The 21,881-nt window shown below is 47.8% G+C and overlaps 1 protein-coding gene across 2 annotated transcripts in view; it reads right to left on the reverse strand.

Moving 5' to 3' along the window:
* LOC119966149 (dynein heavy chain 11, axonemal-like) overlaps positions 1-21,881 on the reverse strand; it is a 622,669-nt gene that overhangs the window by 404,734 nt on the left and 196,054 nt on the right. For both annotated transcript variants that reach the window (XM_038797431.1, XM_038797432.1), the window contains 4 exons: positions 19,665-19,756; positions 16,102-16,228; positions 12,001-12,153; positions 4,844-5,077 (listed from right to left, as the gene is read on the reverse strand). In XM_038797431.1, coding sequence (XP_038653359.1) covers positions 4,844-5,077; positions 12,001-12,153; positions 16,102-16,228; positions 19,665-19,756 — 606 coding nt within the window. The remainder of the gene's footprint in view (positions 1-4,843; positions 5,078-12,000; positions 12,154-16,101; positions 16,229-19,664; positions 19,757-21,881) is intronic.

The following is a 21,881-nucleotide window of genomic DNA, read 5'->3' on the forward strand; positions in this document are numbered from 1 at the left end:
AGGGGGAAGGTACGTCATGGTCAGGGGTATCCTGGAAGGGGCACCTGTTGTACTGGTAAATGTGTATGCTCCCAACTGGGACGACTCAGAATTCATAAAGACGACCATGGCGGAAATCCCAACCTTGACACACACCGACTGATTATGGGGGGTGGCTTTTACTGCGTGCTGGACCCACTGACCGACCAGTCAAACCCCAGAACGGGGAAAACGTCTGGCATGGCTAGGGAGCTAGGGGCCTTCATGGAACAGATGGGGGCGATGGACCCATGGAGGTTCCTGCACTCGGGAGAAAAGGAGTTCTCGTTCTTTTCGCAGGTGCACAAGGTATACACCCGTATCGACTTCTTTGCAGCGAGGAAAACCAGGGTTAACGGGAACTGACTACTCCACAATCGTTATCTCCCACCATGCTCCACATTATATGGATGTGAGGTTGGAGACAGGCTGGGCCCAGCGCCCCACATGGAGGCTGGACACAGACCTGCCAAAAAATTCCGGAGGCCATAGGCGATTGCGTTAGTAACAACCAAAACGAGGCGGTCTCACCCTCCACGTTTTGGGAGGCACTGAAGGCCGTGATCAGAGGAGAGGTCATAGCCTACAAGGCAAGTAGAGATAGGGAAGAGAGGGTGGCCAGGCAACAGCTAGTGGACTCCATTCTGGAAGTCGATAGAAAATACTCCGAGGCCCCGAAAATAGAGCTGCTGGTGAAGAGGAAAAAGCTGCAAATGGACTTTAATCTGCTATCCACGAGGAAAGCGGCTCCTATACAACGCTCCCAAAGGGAGTGTCCGAACTAATACCACCAGCTCCGAATACTTCCAGCTACAGAGAAGAACAAGACAGGGCTGCCCCCTGTCCCCACTCTTGATCGTGCTAGCGATCGAACCCCTGGCAATAGCCTTACGGGATGCAAAAAGCTGGAAGGGAATCTGGAGAGGAGACAGAGAGCACAGAGTCTCACTCCATGCAGGTGACCTGCTCCTCTATGTCTAGAAGCCACGGGAGGAACTGAAGGCAATACTGCAAATACTGAAATAGTTTGGAACCTTCTCGGGCTACAAACTTAACCTGGGCAACAGCGAGACATTCCCAGTGAACCCAAAATGGGGAGGGATGAGCTGAAGGGGCTCCCATTCAAAACGGCCCGGAACAGATTCCATTACCTGGGGATCCAAATAGCCAAAGACTGGACACAGATCCACAAGTGGAACCTGACCAGCCTGGTGGAGGAAGTAAGAAAAGACCTTCAAAGATGGGGCTCACTCCCACTCTCCCTGGCGGAAAGAGTGCAGACGATCAAAGTGAATGTCCCGCCAAGGTTCCTCTTCCTGTTTAGATCCATCCCAATCTTCATCCCCATGGCCTTTTTCCAAAACATAGACAGGCTAATCAAGGCGGGGCGGTGAGGGGCAAGAACCCGAGAATTCCCAAACCCACACTGCAAAGAGGGAAAGTCAGAGGGGGCCTGGCTCGACCGAACCTACAATACTACCACTGGGCAGCACGGCAGAAAAAGTGAGGGGGTGCGTACAAGAACCCAACACAGATTGGTACAAATGGAGGAGGCATCCTGTAAAGGAACGACCCTCTGGAACCTGGCTACAGTAGCACTCCCATCCTCCTCAATAAGGTACACACCGAACCCAGTGGTAGCGGCCACGCTGAGAACGTGGACCCAGTTGAGACAACACTTCAGGATAGCCAAAATGTCCCTTATGGCCCCCATCTGCGGCAACCACAGATTCCCCCCAGCCATGCTAGATACCACCTTCAAAAGGTGGAGGCGGGATGGGGGCACACTGACGGTCAGGGACTTTGACGTAGGGCGCAGACTGGCGACACTGGCCGAACTGACAAGGAAGTGGAAACGAGCAAGAGGACAGGAATTGAGACACCTCCAAATAAAACACTTCCTCCGCAAAGAGACAGTAGGGTACCCCGGGGCCCCAGAAAGCACACTACTAGAGGACCTGATAGGCACAAGCAGCGAGAAGGGGGGGCTATGTGGGAAAATATACGGACAGCTACTGGACAGAGCCCGAATACCACTGGACGGGACCAGACAAAAATGGACGAACTGGGGACAGAGGTAGGATGGGGAATCTGGAGTGAAGCACCGAGCAGGGTGAGCTCCACCTCCTCCTGCGCAAGGCTAAGCCTAATGCAGCTCAAAGTGGTGCACAGAGCACACCTGACCAGAACCCGAATGAGCAGGTTCTTCCCGGCGGTGGACGACAAATGTGAACGGTGCCAGAGGGGCCCAGCCAACCACACCCACATGTTTGGGCTTGCCCCAAGCTTGCTGGGTTCTGGACAGCCTTCTCCGAGGCAGTGTCCAAGGTTGTGGGGGTGAGGGTGAAGCCATGCCCAATAGTGGCAATCTTCGGGGTATCAGAGCAGCCAGAGCTACACATGGGGAAGGGGGCCAACGCCCTTGCTTTCGCTTCCCTCATCGCACGCCGGAGAATCCTCCTCGGCTGGCGATCGGCAGCACCACCCAAAGCTGCAGACTGGCTCGCTGACCTCTCGGAATTTCTCCGGGGGAAGTGGGGGGGGGGGGGAGAAAATGGGGAAACCACAAGCGAAGAGGAAGGGTGCTGAAACCAATGTGGGGGGGGCAGAAAAATGTAATGTATGTAAGTAACAACTGTTTATCAATATGAGAAAAGCCAATAAAAAGATTTTTTTTTTAAATTGCTCTATTTCCTGTCATATTATTTGCCAGCATTTAATCATCTCTTTTCACTTCCAGATTATATATTTTTTGCACTATTGCAAAATCCAACAATGCCATTGACTCCATTTTAAATTTCTACGACCCCCCGCCGGGTTGTCGGGGGTCGGCGTGAATCCCGCCCCTGCCGGCCGTCGAATTCTCCGGCCCTCCAAAAGTCGGCGAGGCGTGAGTCGCGCCGCCCGCCCCGGAAAGTGGCGGGGCCCGGCGCGACTCAGTGGGCCCCGGGGCTGCCCGAAGTCTCCGGCCCGCGATGGGCTGAAGTTCCGCTGGTTTTTTGCTGGTCCCGCCGGCGTAGATTAGACTAGATCCCTTACCGGCGGGACCTAGCGGCGTGGGCGGGCTCCGTGGTCCTGGGGGGCGTGGGGCGATTTGGCCCCGGGGGGGTACCCCCACGGTGGCCTGGCTCGCGATTGGGGCCCACTGATCGGTGGGCGGACCTGTGCCATGGGGGCACTCTTTTACTACGTGTCGGCCGTGTCAGCCTCCGCGATGGCCGACGCGTAGGTGACCCCCGCAATGCGCATGCGTGGGGATGACGTCAGCAGCCGGTGACGCACCCGTGCATGCACGGACTCTTGCCGGCCGGCGGAGTCCCTTCGGCCCTGGCTGTCGTGGCGCCAAAGGCCTTCCACGCCGGCTGGTGGGGCACAAACACTCCGCCGCCGGCCTAGCCCCTGAAGGTGCAGAGGATTCCGCACCTTTGGGGCGGGCCGACACTGGAGTGGTTCACGCCACTTCGTCCCACCGGGACCCCCTGCCCCGCCGGGTACGGGAGAATCCCACCCATTGTCTTCAGTCCCACAAACACTGTTCCCTCGCCCCAGCTCCATCCCTCTCTTAGACGACCATCGTCAGGTTAAACCAGAGTCTTTGCAGCCTTGGTGTCACTCAGAATGAGTTTTCAATGATATATCCACAAGTCCAGTTAAGATTGCCTATTTCCACCTCCATAACATCGCCGGCTCCACCAATGCCTCAGCTCACCTCATGCTGACATCTTCATTCATGCCTCTTCAATCTCCGGGCTTGATTATTACGTACTCTTAGTCGGCCTCCCATATCCTAACATCCATAAACTTGAAGTCAACCAAAACCCTGCTGTTAATGTCGTAACTTTCACAAAATCCCATTCACCTATCATCCCTGTTCTCACTGCCATGCTTCCCAGTTAAGCAAAGCCTCAGATTAAAATTCTCATCCTTGGTTTTAAATTCCTTCCTGACTTTGTCCCTCATTATCACTGCCAACTTCTGCAGCTCCAAAATCTCTAAGATATATGTGACCCTCCAATTCTGTTCCCAATTTTAATCACTCCACCAATGATAACTGTGGGCAGAAGTTTCCCAAAAAATGACTGAGTGTCATTTTGAGCGCAACAATCAGTGCAAATGGCACTGCCAGTCCTGACGCAAAACAATCCCGATCTTCCTGCAGTTAGTTTTTTGTAAGGGGGCGTGTTTTACACCGTCACAGAGAAGGACCAGGCCTAAACATGGTGGCAGTCTGGCTCCTCAGAGATCGGGGTGCCTTTTTTAAAGGGCGCCACAAACTCAAATTTAAGTGTGCCCCCCCCCCCCCCCCCCCCCCCCTCCCAAACGGACATTGTGACACCCTGGAGGCAACATAACATCCCAACCCTTAGCCACAGACAGGAAACCGCCACACCACCAAATATTAGGATCACCCCTCCCACCCGGGCCAAGTGAGCGACATTCCATTATGAGGTTCCCAAAGGCCCCGCCCCTTGGTGGTGCCAACCTGGCACTCCTGTATTATCCCGACATAGTGGGATTTGCACCGGTCGCAATATGGTTGGAAAATCTCACCCTGTATGTTCAGCTAGCAACGCCCTAATGCTCTGGAATTCCCTGCCTTAAACCTCTCAGCCTTTTTTTAAAACTTAATTTTCCTCCTTTAAGAGACCTCTTTAAACTTATGTCTTTGATCAAGCTCTCCGACACAGCTTCCCTAATATCTCCTTGTGTGTCTCAGTGTTATATTTTGCTTCATAGTGCCTCTGGGAAGCACCTTGGGACATTCTGTTGCAATAAAGGAACCACATAAATACAAGTTGTTGCCCTATATAATATTTTTGTATACCTGTTTTTTGTTATAGTCTTTCAGTGCTGTTTCGTAGCCTTCCTCGAGTCTTTCAAATGCAATTCCTACATCTGTGGTCCAATATATTTGTGTGCTGGTGAGCACAACCTGAGCTGGATAGTCAAAAATCCATTGGTCTCTTGGTTTTTCCTCATATGCTGCGACAGCTTCTGTAATCTGATGACGGACAGTTTCTTTCATAGTTTCCTCCAATTGATTTAACCAAGTTTCAACCTTAAAAAAAGCAGAGGAAGCACCGTTTTTATCTGAACATCTGAGCAAGCATTAAATCAACTGTAGTCAGAATGGTGAAAAAGTGGTACCTTGGTTTTTATGTTAAAAGCTCACTGGATATTAATTTACGCTGCTGCATTAGTCACACCATCAGGTATACAAGTCATAAAACTCTCAATAGATTTGGGCAGGTTTAATTCATAGGTTACTTTTGATGAAGTATGTTTATCGCTAGCAATAATTTCTTTACACCAAATGAATGAATACCTTGGGATTGAAAACACTGAGCTGCAGCACAAATTGGATGCAGACAACTTTACCGAGTCGCGACGCCTGACAGAAACGGCCAGACTACCCTCAGATTCCTGACTTGCAGCTTATGCAGGAATCTAGGAGCAACTTCCACTCTCTCCAAAGTTGGCCCTCGATGTCAGAACGGGAAGCCCAAGGGGACTGAATTCCCACATTTTGAATTTCCTTGGCACCAAGCACCGTATTGCTGAGTGACCTGGACCCCAGCATAAAAGAATAAACAGGTTTGCTCGGTGGCTTAAGTGAGGTCCAGGCTTATAAATTAGGCCAATTCGTAGTGATTTGAAAATTGTTCTGACCAGGTTCACCAGGGGCAGAATGCATGCACAACTGGTGCTGCTTTGACAAAGGATGCCCTGCCCCCTACTTCCCTCTGGAGAACACCCACAATAATCTTGGCCTTCAAATTAAATGGACCCGACCTGGAAAAGTCAGGTGTCGGACAGTATCAGCACCTGCACAGCTACACTTGTGTTAGCAGAATCAATCTGCAGATTTCTAGTCCCGTATGGTTCAGATGATTAAACCTCATGTCGCTTTATTAACCAAATAAAACAAGCAGTGTGGGGAATCTGCTGCAAATCTCTGGGCGGGATTCTCTGCTCCCCACTGATAAAATTGGGAATCCCAATCAGGCTGAGAATCCCGCCTCAGCCCAAAAACCAGGTCGGTGCCAGGCCCATCCACAGACTCAGTCCCGCCAGCAGTAGGAAGCACGCTATGGCAGACGGGAATATGAATGCGATTAACGGGCTGGTAGTCTGAATTTCCACCCCGCCCTGTCCATTATGCTCCACTCTTCCCAGCCAGGAGTCTCGCAGGCTTGATTTGGTGCAAGTATTTACAAATAGGGTCCTGGCACTGTGGCTTTTAAGGGGGAGCTAGGAGGCAAGTACCTGTCTAATTGTCTTCGGGGTTATGTTGGGGTGTATGTCTGGAGCTCTGGGACTAGTTGGGACCAACTTGGTGGCTAGAGTGTGGACTTGGGATGTTCCTCTTGGGATCAGGGTGCCTTGGCTGAACCTCGCATTGCTGCTGTAAAAGATCAGCAACTCACCCCTTAGGTATTACTTCTCGGCACCTTATTATTTAAACTGTTGACTGCTGCCAGTATCCTGGAAATGCTCTGAGATCTCCTGATCTCGTCCATTTGGAAACCATCATGTATCAACACTCAAATCAAGGGGCTGAGTTTGGCCATGCTCAATCGCTGAACCACCAGGTGTTAGGATTCCTCATTGCACTCCTCAGATGCACAACTCCACAGCAGTGGAAGCAGGGGATTAACAGAGCTAACCCCACACAAAGGACACATGCACCAGTGGGCACTGGAACCCTCCCTGGCACACAGTCCCTCTCAGAGTAACAGCCTCACTAGTGAGACTATCAGCCAACAGAGTCCTAAGGATCAGACTATTTCTCCAGGCCCCACAGGTCAACCGCGCCAAATTGGCATCACGGTAGGAGTGTATGGATCCCAGACCCACCCAGGAAACATGAAACATTTCACAGCCTCAGTGTTGAACCCAGGCTCCACATCACACTGCAGCCAAACTCCCAGCAAAGACACACATCATGCAGTGACCCCCATCTGTAGGACGTGCCTGCACACAAGTCTTGTAGCATAGAACCGCACTCCTGCACAGTATGAGAATCTCCACCACACAATCAGCTACCACTGTTCTGGGGGAAGGCACAAGGTTCATTCATTAAGGACACCCACAGTAGACCCCACTGGGAGAATCAGGACAGGGGCCTCAGGGCCCAATGCTAACATCTGGTGTGACAGCCACCAGTAACCTGGTGGCTGTCACAACCAAGAGGCTGGTTTAGCACAGTGGGATAAGCTGGCTTGTAATGCAGAACAAGGCCATCAGCGCGGGTTCAATCCCCATACCAGCCTCCCTGAACAGGCGCTGGAATGTGGCGACTAGGGGGCTTTTCACAGTAACTTCATTGAAGCCTACTTGTGACAATAAGCGATTATTATTAACCCATTTAGTAGGGATGGGTGGAGAGTTTAGAAGATTTGCACATCAAGGGCTGTGTGCAAGTAACTGATGGGGACAGGGCTGCAGTGTCAAGTGCATGATCACGAAGGGTCTTGGGGAGGAAGGTAGTTGAGCAGTCAAACTCAGGATGATCATGTAATTTGGGGGGGATTTCAGGATGGGCAAGGGAAGCATCACCTTGATGATGGTCTCTGTGTCCCACCGCCCCCCCACCCCCAAAGAAATGGGGCTCGATTCTCCATTCCTGAGGCTAAGTGCTATGCTAACGGAGGATCTGTGGCATTTCGCGACGGGTAGATCGGCACGAAAAGCTCACCGATTAAGCTACCGGTGAGGGGCTAGCACCGAAACCGCATGAAACATGCGGAAAATGGCTGGAGAATCGGCGGGTCCCGTGCTGCACATGTGACATGTGCAGGGCTGACAAGCTGCAGCCGCACGTATGCCTACCCTGCCACCCCACATAAAATGGCGCCAGCCATGCTGGACAGCGTATACGCCCACCCCGACCCCACAGTCCACCTCCTGGCCACTCCCACACCCCTGGCAGAAGCCCCCCGGCCAGCGGCACGGCTTTCGGCAGAGTATGGTGGTGCTGGACGCTATCCATACACCTTCTCTCCCTTCCTGCAGCCACACGTGGCCTGCGCTGTCGGGGACACGGCCCATCGGTGGTGGAGCATCACAGGTGCATCAGGGCAGCAGGGTAGCATGGTGGTTAGCATAAATGCTTCACAGCTCCAGGGTCCCAGGTTCGATTCCCGGCTGGGTCACTGTCTGTGTGGAGTCTGCACGTCCTCCCCCTGTGTGCGTGGGTTTCCTCCGGGTGCTCCGGTTTCCTCCCACAGTCCAAAGATGTGCGGGTTAGGTGGATTGGCTATGCTAAATTGCCCGTAGTGTCCTAATAAGGGTATGGTTAAGGGGGGTGGGGGGTTGTTGGGTTGCGGGTATAGGGTGCATACGTGGGTTTGAGTAGGGTGATCATGGCTCGGCACAACATTGAGGGCCGAAGGGCCTGTTCTGTGCTGTACTGTTCTATGATAGGTGGGCCGGCCAAGGACATTCCAATGGGGTTGCATTTACGCACGGTGCGCATCCCAATGACGCCGATTGGAAGGTGCGAAGCATCGCAACCTGGCGTCAGCCCCGATTTTGGCATCGGGCAACAGAGAATCCCACCAATGGAATTTGGAAATCAGCCTGCCATGCTAGCTGTCTATCTGGCTGCTGCTGCCGTCGCGAGTGCCCATTGGTGAGGACATCAGTGCCAGCCCAGGGAAGCCCCTGCACAATAGGGACCGGACCCAGAACAGCAGGGGCTAGCTGGTGAAGCTCAAGTGTCGACAGTCCACCATACCGAGGGGGAAGTACATAGGTGGCACCACATCAAGCTACGTTTCTACAGTTGACCCTCGTTCTTTGAGGAGCTGCTGGGAACATCAAACCCATTTTCACTCCATTACTTTAAACGTGAAGATAATTTAGCAGGTTTTATTTACAATCATGTATCATATCCACCTCAGTTTCCCATAATTTGCTATAACCATATGATCCAGTGAGCCTGCAGTTGGACCCAGGAAAATCTCCCCTCATGTGTCAATTTCTGCCATTGTACATTCTTATGCCAGCATTTATTCATAAAATAATTGAAGTTATCAACTCAATTTTTAAAAAGATCGGTGCCACCCACTCAGCTGCGTAAGTGTAATATTGATCTTCGGCTTCATTTTATTTCTGCTTAGCAGCTGCTCTTCAAATAATTTTGAGAAACAAGAGGCCAAATTAAAAATTCTTGATTGTGCCAAAATTTAGTGCTATTAATAAATGAGATTGTCCAATGTATGGCTTAGTGTGACAGGGAAAATGCGACAATCGACTAATTTCAGGCCTTTCGTATCTTTTATTTTATATTCTATAAACTTCAGAAAAAGACTTAGTCTGACAGAAAATCAGCGGAAGATGTGACAAAGAGTGAAGTGTGAAGGGGGGGGGGGAAGAGAGAGAGAGAGAGAGAGCAAAGAAAATCAGAAATTATTTGGGCAGCACGGTAGCATTGTGGACAGCGCAATTGCTTCACAGCTCCAGGGTCCCAGGTTCGATTCCGGCTTGGGTCACTGTCTGTGCAGAGTCTGCACATCCTCCCCGTGTGTGCGTGGGTTTCCTCCGGGTGCTCCGGTTTCCTCCCACAGTCCAAAGATGTGCAGGTTAGGTGCATTGGCCATGATAAATTGCCCTGAGTGTCCAAAATTGCCCTTAGTGTTGGGTGGGGTTACTAGGTTATGGGGATAGGGTGGAGGTGTTGACCTTGGGTAGGGTGCTCTTTCCAAGAGCCGGTGCAGACTCGATGGGCCGAATGGCCTCCTTCTGCACTGTAAATTCTATGTATGATACTCTTTTCCTAGTTTATTGAATGTCAGTCTATTTACTTTCAGTTAATACCACCACCCACCCCATCCCCCAATAAAAAAGCAGACCCAAGGAATGTCTTGGGGTGCTGTAGGATTTTTAATTTCTGCTCCAAAGTGAACATGAAGTTGGCTGAGCAGTGATACTGCCTGTCCTAAGAGGATGGCCCAGTGGTTAGCACTGCGCAGGGACCCGGGTCCAATTCCGGCCTCAGATAACTGTGTGGAGTTTGCACATTCTCCCAGTGTCTGCATGGGTTTTTTCTGGGTGCTCCAGTTTCCTCCCACAGTCAAAAGATGTGCAGGTCAGGTAGATTGGCCATACTAAAAGTTCCCCTGAGTGCCCAAGGATGTGCAGGTTAGGTGGGGTTACAGGGATAGGGTGGGGGAGCAGGCTTAGATGGGATCTTCTTTCAGAGGGTCAGTGCAAACTCAATGGGCCTCCTTCTGCACTACAGGCATTCTATCGAAAGCTGGTTTCAGTTGTGGATCTCACTTAAATGGAACCAGTAAGGAGGAGCAGGCACAAAACGGGCATCTCATCACTTACAGCAGAGCAGAGTATCTTCGATCTCCTATGCTAGTCGTGACTTTGGTACAGGTTGCTTTCTTTGTAAGTTCCACAAACACAGAACATGCATCTGAGAGGAGAGAGCCCATTCAATGACCTTGGACAGTAAATAGGGGTTGGAAATAGGATGCTAGTTGGCAAGGACACAGGGGTTTTGGGGGGGGGGGGGGGGGGGGGGGAGAAAGAAATTTATTTGCTCATCGTCTGTTAGTGATGTTATTGAAAGCACATCTCTAGTTAGCATGTAAACGCCATTATAACTTCATGGAAGGTAAAGATCTTCACTTGTTACATGTCACAATTAGTCTTTTCTCCAAAGTAATTGTTGAAGAAGAGAGATTAATATAGGTTACAAAAGTATATTTTAGAGCGATCATGGAAAGATTTGAACCAGTTTATGGGAGTGTGTTTATATAAGCATAACGGGACAAAATGTGTACTACTTTGATAGTTACAGTTTGAACTGAAAGCGGAAAATGTCCAATTTTGGGTGTGCATAAAAGTTTGGCAATCATTGTCAGCTGCCATTTCACTTGTCTATTTATTTTTACTCTGGTGTCGTACATCTGTTACATTCACCTGAGATGACTTTTGTGTTTCAATTCCAGCAGACTAATGGATTTGGGTTAAGAATACCATTTGTGAAACACAGACACATGTATCCTTGGAAATCTATATGTCTAGGTATAAGATCATTGACAGTATTTCTCATTGGTGTGTATTTTTTATTTAATTGGGCACCTTTTTGCAACAGTTTTCCAAAAACAGAGTCTCTCACATTGCATTGAGACTGTCCAAAGTCTCTCACATTGTATTTACAGGTCCCCTCCCATTATGTCCCCCTGTTCTCACATTCGCTTTTTTCAAGTTGTGCCCATCAACATTGTACAGTACATTTCACCTTTCTTGAATACCACCTATTGTCACATAATGCTGTTCCTTCTATACCTTGCTTTCTCCATTCCACAGCTGTAACATTGCTTGTTCTTTGTATCTCTCAAGAGTTTGTTAATTGATCACACAGCGTATTGCTGGATGTTTTTGGAGTTGCTGGCACCATTATAATGGGTATAATAGGATGCATGGTAGCACAGTGGGTAGCACTGTTGCTTCACAGCGGCTGGGATCCGGGTTCGATTCCCGGCTTTGGTCACAGTCTGTGCGGAGTCTGCACATTCGCCCCGTGTCAGCGTGAGTTTCCTCCAGGTTCCTTCCACAATTCCCAAAAGACGTGCTTGTTAGGTGAATTGGACATTCTGAATTCTCTCTCACTATACCCGCCCATTCGCCGAAATGTGGTGACTAGGGGCTTTTCACAGTAACTTCATTGCACAGTTAATCTAAGCCTACTTGTGACAATAATAAAGATTATTATTAACTGTAAATAAACTGATCTCTAAGGAAAGACAAATTTAGTGCTCTTGTAATTATTTTCAAAAATTGCAAAAACTAATTCACATTTAACACACAGAGTATCTCGTCATTATCACATCGCTATTTGTGGGACCCTGATATGAATAAATTCACTGCCATGTCTCCTGCATTACAACAGTGACTAGACATCAAAAAAGGCTTTGAGGCGTCCCGGTGTAGGTTGTGAACAGCAAGTCTTTTATGTCTTACCTGCCCAATGCATTTGCACTTTGCTTGGAATGGGACATATTCCTTCTCTTTACTGTACATTCCTGTTGCAGTCTTATTTACTTCCTTTTCTCCATCTTCTCCAAACTTAAGATCAGCCATGTTATCAAAGAGTTTAGCAAGATGGCGAGTAACCTAAAGAGCAATATTTTCAAAATTAGGCAGTGGTTCAGGGATTAAAAAGACAAGCTCAGGATAGAAAGTGTAGTTCATTATGTCAGCAATTTTATGGCAAAACATTAATTGAAACAATTTTTTTTTTGCTGTTATAATGTTATAAAAATAGGCAGCGATGCTGCTATCCGAGCCTACGTTGTAGAAGCCTCTTAAAAGCAAATTTATTCATCCTGCTGTCCCAGCACAAAGATCGACAACTGTGCAGTCTAATTCTTCAACAAAATAGGCTGGATTTTCACTCCCCTGTCAGAGGGTTTGAAGGTGGGGAGGCACCTAAAATCCAGCAGGTGGCCTTCCCCCCACCTACCTGTCCACTCCCCAACCAGTCTGAAATTTTACTAGGGGTAGGGGCAACCAAGCTACCCTTGGGCATATAAAGGCCCTTAAATAGGCAATTAATGACCCTTTAAGGGTGTGAGTCCCCCTCCTGGCCAGGATTGTACCTGCGACAGAGAAAGGTTCACACTATGCAGGAAGCCCAGCAACCTTAGCAACATGGGCTGGTGTCAGGCCAGGGGGAAGGGAAACTCCTTTGTGGATCCCCAAGGTACATCGCTGGTACCCTCCTTTAACCTTCCCCCAGTCTCTGGAACTCGGCTCCCGATCTTCCTAGCCCCACTGGCTGAGACCCCGACCCATTCTGATTGACCGGAAGCTAGACTTCTTTTCGAGGAAGAGTCAGAGGTTCCACCTTAATATTATTAACGCAGACTCCAGCATTACAGTGAAATGAAAAAAAGTGAAAATCGCTTAGTGTCACAAGTAGGCTTCAAATGAAGTTACTGTGAAAAGCCCCTAGTCGCCACATTCCAGCGCCTGTTCGGGGAGGCTCATACGGGAATTGAACCGCGCTGCTGGCTTGCCTTGGTCTGCTTTAAAAACCAACTATTTAGCCCTGTACTAAACCAGCCCCTGTGATACACTGTTGCGGGGCAGGCATAGAGGTCATGGGCAGGCTCGATCCCCACAGCTTTTTAGCTCAAGCATGAGGGCAGGTCTGCACTGACGCACAAATCCAGCATACAAGGTGAGAAGGCTGTGGATTCAGTGAATTGCTCTGTTGCATGAGCGAGCAGTCAGGAACTCGAAATCTGATCACAGTAACAAAATAATGAAAATCAAAATTCTGAGGAAAATAAATTGCTACCATTTGTTACAATCATAAATGAAGAAAGCTAAAAACAAATATTTACTTCAATAACAAACTAATTATTGTACAAAATTTCACCGCTGCAGTGTATACCTTTTGCAGAGGAACTGTCCTAAACAATTAGAAACATAATAGCCACCTTGTGCACTTGCATTTTTTAGACAATTAAATTGTCATGGCAGAACAGAAATTCACAAACAATGCCTGCTTGGTAAAAAAGATGGTTGTTTTGAAAGTGCTCACACCATTCAAATAGCTGCAACTAACTAGTGTTTACAGACAACACCTATATATAGTTTTAGGCTAATACAAATATTTAAACCATGCTATAATAGAATGTAGTAACTACACCAAACGTAATGCTGTCCATAAAGAAGATAATGTGAAAATATTTTTTAAAGTAATTTGCCTCTGAAAGCACATTTGGTCAAGGCAGACTGGATGAAAGAGCAAAATGTTTCTCAGTTTGATTTCTAGTTTGTCATAAGATAGTTGAGCTCAGCCTGGAGTCAGTGAGAGTATAATGGGTCTCAGTCAGGAAAATGTAACCCCCGTTGGCCCATGGCGGATGGTAAAGGGTCTTGGAAGGGGACAGAAAAGACAAAATGGTTTAAAACCGTGAATCCCAACTCCACCATGAACATACTTACCTCAGGATTGATTGCAGAAGATGGAGGGTCAGCTGAGCAATCGGTGCTGGAGAGACGGATCAGTGATTTTAATATTTAAATGAAGCTCCATTGCTCATATTTTGAGAGCCGTTTAAAGTTAACGACTAAAGACTGGGTTTACCGGACTTTGGGGAACCATACAGCTAAAGGGCCGAGGCCAGCGGTAGGCGGCAGAGGGAACAATTTGTGGCGAGTGGGGGGCAGGGGCAGAATTCTTCCCCGCCGCCCACACCCCAGCTCTTGAAACAATTTTGTAATGTGGTCTCTCCCTCGCTGTGATCGGTTGATGCCCGCGATCATCCTATTGGGGGTCAGGGCCTGAGGGGGGCCCATGAAAGGAGGTTGTAGGGGAAGTATGAAGTGTGGGGAATTAAGGGCAAATAGGTAGGAGCCTCTGGGAGGTTGTGGGGGGGGGGTTGTCCTGGAAGGGGGGGGGGGGGTTGTGGGTGGGCCTGAAGAGTGGTGGTCCCCAGGGACCCCATAGTGGGGTGTTCTCACTTGGGGGTGTTGGGTAATGCCCATGTATGTGAGGGGTGACATTGCCCACTTAGAAATTGGGGTACCGGTTCAAAATAGCAGCCCAACCTCGGATTTCAACTCCCCAGTGATGAAGAAAATTCGAAGTATGGGCTAACTCAGTGAGAAACCCCCAAAAAGTGGCTAAGTGGAATTAGATACGGGTGGGGAACTCTCTGGACTCCCAGCAAAACCCACCACAAATGACACTTTTTCCTTTAGATCGCACCCATTGGGCAAGATTCTCCGCAAATGCGGAGAATCGTAAAGGCTGCCGTGGGACAGGCCGTGACCCATGGCAGCCTTCACGCCCACTTCCAGGGGCCGATTCTCCCCCCCGGGCGGGGCTAGGAGCGCGGCCCCGTGCGTCACGGCGGCGCGGCCTTGACGACGGTCATCAAGGCCGCACGTCAAGCGTCACGCCGGCTGACACGGCCGATGACGTCAGCCGCGCATGCGCAGGTTGGACAACGCCAACCCGCGCATGAGCAGTTGCCGTCTTTTCCCTCAGCCGCCCCGCAAGACGTGGCGGCTTGATCTTGCGGGGCGGTGGAGGGAAAAGAGTGCGTCCGTTGCACGGCCCGCGATCGGTGCCCACGATCGCGGGCCTATGCCCCCCTTGGCACGGCCGTGGTACTGCCGTGCCAATCGGGCCCCCAGATACCCCAAACGGGCAGCGAGCAGGTGTGTTTGCTGCCGTGTTGAAACGGGCGTGAAGGCCCGGCCGCTCAGCCCATCGGCCTCGGAGAATCGCCGCTCGCCGTAAAAAAACGGCGAGCGCCGATTCGTGGCGTGGGTCGGGCGTGGCGAATAGCGGGGGGGCGTGCAAAATGTCGGGAGGCCCTCCCGCTATTCTCCCACCCGGCGTGGGGGGCGGTGAATCGCGCCCATTGTATTTTTACAACAAGAGAATTTACATTTTCACATCATTGATCTATTAGCATATTTGGTGATTTTTGTTTTACTGAAACCTTTGCCTGACAACACTAAATCCAGCCTGTTCACTAATATCAAAATAAATGGATCAATGCGACTTTAAGTTGAGAGAGATACAAGTCTGTTGAGGGTTTGCACGATAATATTACAAAAACATTTTTAGCCTTTTATTAAGTCCTGGAAATTTTGTATTTCAGCAGTGGATACTTTTGGATGATACTACTGCGGTCCTCGGGAGACCGACATTCAAAAAAAGAGCAACGCCTATTGAACCCTCATCACCTTTCCCTGACGCCATGAAATCAAACTGTGAAAAGTTCAAACAATGCTTCAATTATATAAATATTCTTGGCTGGCAGTTTCAAAAATGAAATAATGGCTCTGGCCCAGACCTGTTACAAACAATCTATTCTTTAGAAGTAATTGCATGGATTACTTTTGACTTTGACATATTTTTCAATATGCTAATTATTTGCCGAGTGTGCATTGTTGGCAGGGAATCTCAACTGTAAGCTGCACAAACTTGCAAGATCAGTCCTCTGATGTTTGCAATGCAGAAAATGTTACTATTCTGTAGCTTTTCTTATAGTTTTTTCTTAATAGTAAAAACGTCAAAATGAATTGATTGCATACCTGTCCAGGCTGAGTTCCTTTGGAAAGGATATCCAGTAAGTCTGCCGAGGACACAAAGTAAAATCTTGGGAAAGCTAAACGCTTAGTTTCCAGATACTCGGCTAATGCTTTTTCACATAGGGCTAACCTGTAGGGAAAGAGAGATTCAATTTACTTTCATTTCCCTTGATTAGAACTGTGACCACATCTCAAAAATACTAAAACTATTCAATAAGCCTTCTAACTCTCCAAATCTGTCTACATCTACAAGGGTCGAGTCAAGGGTGTGATGAAATACACCCCACTTGCCTGGATGAGTGCAGCTACAAAAACACTCAGAAAGCTCAACACAACCCAGTACAAAGCAATCTCTGTATCGGCACCCCCATCCACCACCATAAACATTCACGCTCTCCACCACTGGTGGCAAGTGGCAGCTATATGTACCACCTACAAGATGCAGTGCAGCAACTCACCAATGCTCCTTCGACAGCATCTTCCAAATTCGCAACCTCTACAACTCAAAAGACATTGGTAGAAGATGCACGTGAAGAACACTACCTGTAAGTTCCCTTCCAAGCCACACACCATCCTGACTTGGAACTATAGTATCTTTCCTTCACTGTCGCTGGGCCAAAATCTGGGAACTCCATTCCTAACAGCGCTTAGGTGTACCTGTATCACTCGGACTACAGCTGTTCAATAAGGTTGCTCACCACCACCTTCTCCAGGAGAATCAGGGATGGGCAATAAATGTCCTTGTCAGAAACACTTGTTTTTAAAGTATTTTTGCGGGATACAACTGTGAAATATTTTGAAATATCCTGAAGACATGAAAGGTGCTATGTAAATGCAAGTTATTTGTTATTAAGTTACAATTAAATGTTTTCAATATAATTCTATTGCTTTACCATACCTTCAAAGTGAGGACTGAGTATTATTTATATGTGCTTTCAGAATGAGAACAGTAAGAAGTCTTACAACACCAGGTTAAAGTCCAACAGGTTTGTTTCAAACACTAGCTTTCGGAGCCCTGCTCCTTCCTCAGGTGAATCTGAGGATTCAGAATGAGAAACAAGGAGGCATGTTTGCAAGTTTGCCTGCCCCTGGGCACTGGTACACAGAGCATACCAAAGTGCATTCTATATGCAGAAACCTAAACCCATCATATTTTTGGGTTAAGATCATTAGAATGCATAATCAACTTCACTGAAGACCTGCCTCTGGGCAGAATGCTTCCAGACCTAGGTACTTCCTTACCTTCTTAGGCTTCCACAGCCTTGCTGCCACCCCCCCTCAGATATTTTGCTCTACTTGAATCCAGATGAAAGGTCCATCACCAAGTTATTCCAATGCCTTTGCCCTTCAGTTCCCTTCTGGCACATGTGAAGGAAGATGAGACTGAAAGACAGGGACAATGTCCTCCAACTTATGTTCCCTTTCGAGTTGTTAGAATCCTATTTGTCACCCAATTTGGCATGTCACCCAATTTGGAGAGAAGCCCCAAAATTCATGGGATAACCCAAAGCAACGGAGACCTGTTTTTTTCATTTCCCCTTGGTCCTTGGGCACGAGGACACTCAAACACACTGGACAGGAAAACCATCTTTGTCATTAATTTACAGTTTTAAAAAGGGCCCAGAAAACATGTTGAGTTAATAATATTTTGAGATAATAGGGGCAGCAAATCATCGAAACTCGTCAATATGCCTGAGGTCCCTTTAGCTGTAGGGTTCCCCAAAGTCCGGTTAACCCAGTCTTTAGTCGTTAAACACTCATCGAACAGTTCTATTGAGCTGATTGGAAACCCATTACCTCAGACATATTAAAAGAAAAACGGAAAATGCCCCTAAAAATTAAGGAAAGCAGACTTAACAATATTCAGAAAGAAAGGAAACAAAATTTTAACGGCCATTCTTCAACAGAATCAACAAGATTCCCATCTCTTTCCAGATGCTGGTAGGCTGGAAGTATGTTTCCAGCAATTTCTAATTCCAATTGTTACTTCCAGAATCTCTAGTTTTTCTTTTCGTCTTTAAATGTCTTTTTAAAATTATTATGCATTTCGAAAATTGTTTGATAATGTATTTAACGGATGCAAAAAGATTAAGAAATCAGACAATTGATGCTGTAACTGGAAGTGTGTTCTCTGTCCCAAAGCTACTAAAATGGTTCTGGAAACTATAACATTCAAAATGCAGTGCATTTATCAGCTTGTTTATATACCCTCCTTACATCAGCTACTTTCGTCAAATATGGCCTTATTCTAAGCTGTTAACATTCAACTTAACTCTGTTCCTCTGTTCTTTAATGCAGTTCCTTCTCCTTTGGGTGCTACATAGGACATGCACTTATTGCCTTCCCCAATTGTCCTCGAGAAGGTAGTAGTGAGCTGCTTTCATGAACCACTGCAATCCATGTAATGTAGGTACTCAGACAGTGTTGCGAGGGAGGAAGTTTTAGGATTTTGACCAGTGACATTGAAGGAATGGCGATATATTTCCAAGTCAGGATGGTGAGTGGCTTGGACACAAACTCCCATGTATCTGCTGCCCTTACTCTTCTAGATGGTTGTGGGTTTGGAAGGTGCTGTCTAAGGAGCCTTGGTGAACTTCTGTCATTAATCTTGCAGATGGTACACACTGCTGCTACTGTGCATCGGTGGTGGAAGGAGTGAATGATTGTCGATGGGCTATGTGAAAAAGCATATCAAGCGGGCTACTTTATCGTGTTGAGCTTCTTCAGTGTTGTTGGAGCTGCACTCATCCAGGCAAGGAGAGAGTATTCCATCACGCTGCTGACTTGTGTCTTGTAGATTGTGGATAGTTTTTGGGGAGTTAGGAGGTGAGTTACTTGCTGCAGGATTTCTAGTCTCTGCCCTGCTCTTGAGCTGCAGCATTTATATGACTAGTCCAGTTCAGTTTCTGGTCAATGGTGAGTGATGATAATGCCATTGAATGTCATGGGGCGATAATTTGATTCTCTCCTGTGGAGGTGGTCATTGCCTGGTACTTGTATGGCACAAATGTTTCTCGCCACTTGTCTGCCCAAACCTGGGTAACGTCCAGATCACGTTGCATTTTGACATGGGCTGCTTCGGTGTCTGAGATGCTGAACATGTTCGCTGGTGACTGCGCAATCCCAACTTCTAACTTTATGGTGGGAGGTAGGTCATTGATGAAACAGCTGAAGATGGTTGGGCCTAGGGTACTACTCCTGAGGAACTCCTGCAGTGATGCCCTGGAGCTGAGATGACTGGCCTCTAACTACCACAACCATCCTCTTTTGTGCCAGTTATGACTCAAGCCAGCAAACATTCCACCGTAATCAATGCATTTCTGGTTTTGCAGTGGTAGAGTTTCAGTGGTGCAGATGTATCCTTAGAGCTCAGTCCATAAGACTATCAGGGGGAACAATTATGTTTTATTGAAGAAGAGAACTGTTATTTCTCATTGGTGAAACAATTATCTCCAATAATCTATATTTTAAGTTTAAGGAGTCCAGATCGTCAGGAAATTATAGACAATGCTGCATGTAAGCATACACAGCCAAATGTGTTAAACACAGCACTTTTAAAATCTTACCTTTGCTGGAGAGCTTCAAGTTTTTCATATAATTTTGGTTTATTTGTTGCTTCAATAACATTCTTTGTTTGGGCTGTTTCAGACATTAATTCCTTTTTTTAAAATAAAAGAGAGCAACAATAATTGTTTAGATTTGAAGTAATAACTATTGTAACAGGATGAATGAGGGTTAAGGTCCATCAGTAATGATATGACCCCCTTCAAAACTAATTTCAGACATACCCCTGCCTGGTGAACATTAAAAGAGAGAGGGGAGGGATTTGTGCCTGTATTCGCCATCAACAAGAATGGTGACATGGGTAGAAAATTTGGCGCAAATCGGAAAACACAATTCTGGCCAGCGAGATCACTTTTCCCGATATTCCAGGTCCATCGCCGATGCGTAAAGAGAAAAATGGCAGAACCTAATTTTAATACATTATAATATCATTAGTAAGCCTGCCCCCCGCAATGAATATTATTGGTTGTTGGCATGTCATCATGCCGGCGTGATTTATAGATCATAGAATTCATAGAATTTACAGTGCAGAAGGAGGCCATTCGGCCCATCAAGTCTGCACCGGCTCTTGGAAAGAGCACCCTACCCAAGTTCAACACCTCCACCCTATCCCAATAACCCAGTAACCCCACTCAACACTAAGGGAAATTTTGGACACTAAGGGCAATTTATCATGTCCAATCCACCTAACCTGCACATCTTTGGACTGTGAGAGGAAACCGGAGCACCCGGAGGAAACCCACGCACACACGGGGAGGATGTGCAGACTCCGCACAGACAGTGACCCAAGCCGGAATCGAACCTCAGACCCTGGAGCTGTGAAGCCATTGTGCTATCCACAATTTACACTATTTACAACAGCTCTGTAAAAACAAGAACCTGCCAACCTCACTTTCGAAGGGAATATGGGAGAGGAGTGCTCAGGTCAGCATCACCCTCCAGGGTGCCAGTCGCAGAGGGAGCAGCGGAGAGGATGAGTGTTTTGATTAAGTTGAACCCGGAGCAGGGGAGAGGGGTTCAGTCTCGGAATCTTGGGTGGTGGGATCGCTCGCAGGTCCCACAACCCTTCATGAGGTTAAAAGGTGTCTGGTGTTTGGTTTGCAGGCAGCACTTCCAGTGTCCTTTTTTCAAAAAAATACTTATTCAAATGTTTTCATAATAATCAACAGAAAGCAGAACATTAGAGAATAAAGAAAATATAAGCCAATATAAAAGTAAGACGAAAACAAAACACATAATACATAATTAACTTAAATAGTAAAATTAACCTAAACCCCCAAAAAACTGACGGTGACTAAATCCTTTAAAAAAAAAAAAAATGGTTGCTATCTTGGACAGAACCTCTCCATCCATCCCGATGGTGAATTTAATTTTCTCCAAGTGTAGGAGTGGCATTAAGTTGCCCAACCAAGCAGGGGCACGAGGCGGAAGTAGGTCATCCACATAGAGACAACCGATGCTCCATCCCATCATGACTGATACCCCTCCACTGACTAGAGGAAACCAGTTGCCTAATCAGCTCCCTGACCCTTCCTTGACCAGTCAATTCTGCTCATTTATTCAGTATTGCAATGCTTGAGCGTGCCACTGGTTGGTGTGCAGCATTGAGCTCCAAGGTTCATAGTCACATTAACATAATGCAAGAAGTTATGGTAAAGTCGCTCATCAGTCACCCCGTTCAGGATATGATAGGGGGCAGCTTCTTGTTTCCCCCATGGGGTCAGAACGCAGGCCCAGTGAATGCACTCAACTGCCCTAGCTCCTCACCCATGGGGAGTACATGGCCTGCTGAGGCTGTCAAGGGTCAACGAACTTCATTGAAGTGAGTTGAGAGGGATAACTGTAGGGAAGTGGCTATTGTGTGATAGTGGAGGGAGCGCGACTTTATGGAAAGGGGGAGCTTGGGTGGATGTCCCAGATCCTGAGCGGGCTGTGGATTACGGCGTTATGAGGACTTCTCATCGCTCACTTTGATGTTTTCTTCCTTTCAGTTTATGATTCTGGAGAATCACGGAGCCAGTCGGGCTGGCAGACCTTTTGATTGCGATCAGCCAGCAGCGACATTGGCGTGCCGCTGCACGCGCCAGGAACAGTACCCTGCAGAGGACAGGGAGGTAGGGCCCATTGAACTTCCGGGAGTAGGGCCACAGATGGCGGAGCGTCGGAGGAGACACTACCGACCACGAGTATTACGTTGGAAACCTGAGGATTGGGAGCAG

The sequence above is a fragment of the Scyliorhinus canicula genome, chromosome 5, assembly GCF_902713615.1.
Source record: "Scyliorhinus canicula chromosome 5, sScyCan1.1, whole genome shotgun sequence".
Taxonomy (NCBI): domain Eukaryota; kingdom Metazoa; phylum Chordata; class Chondrichthyes; order Carcharhiniformes; family Scyliorhinidae; genus Scyliorhinus; species Scyliorhinus canicula.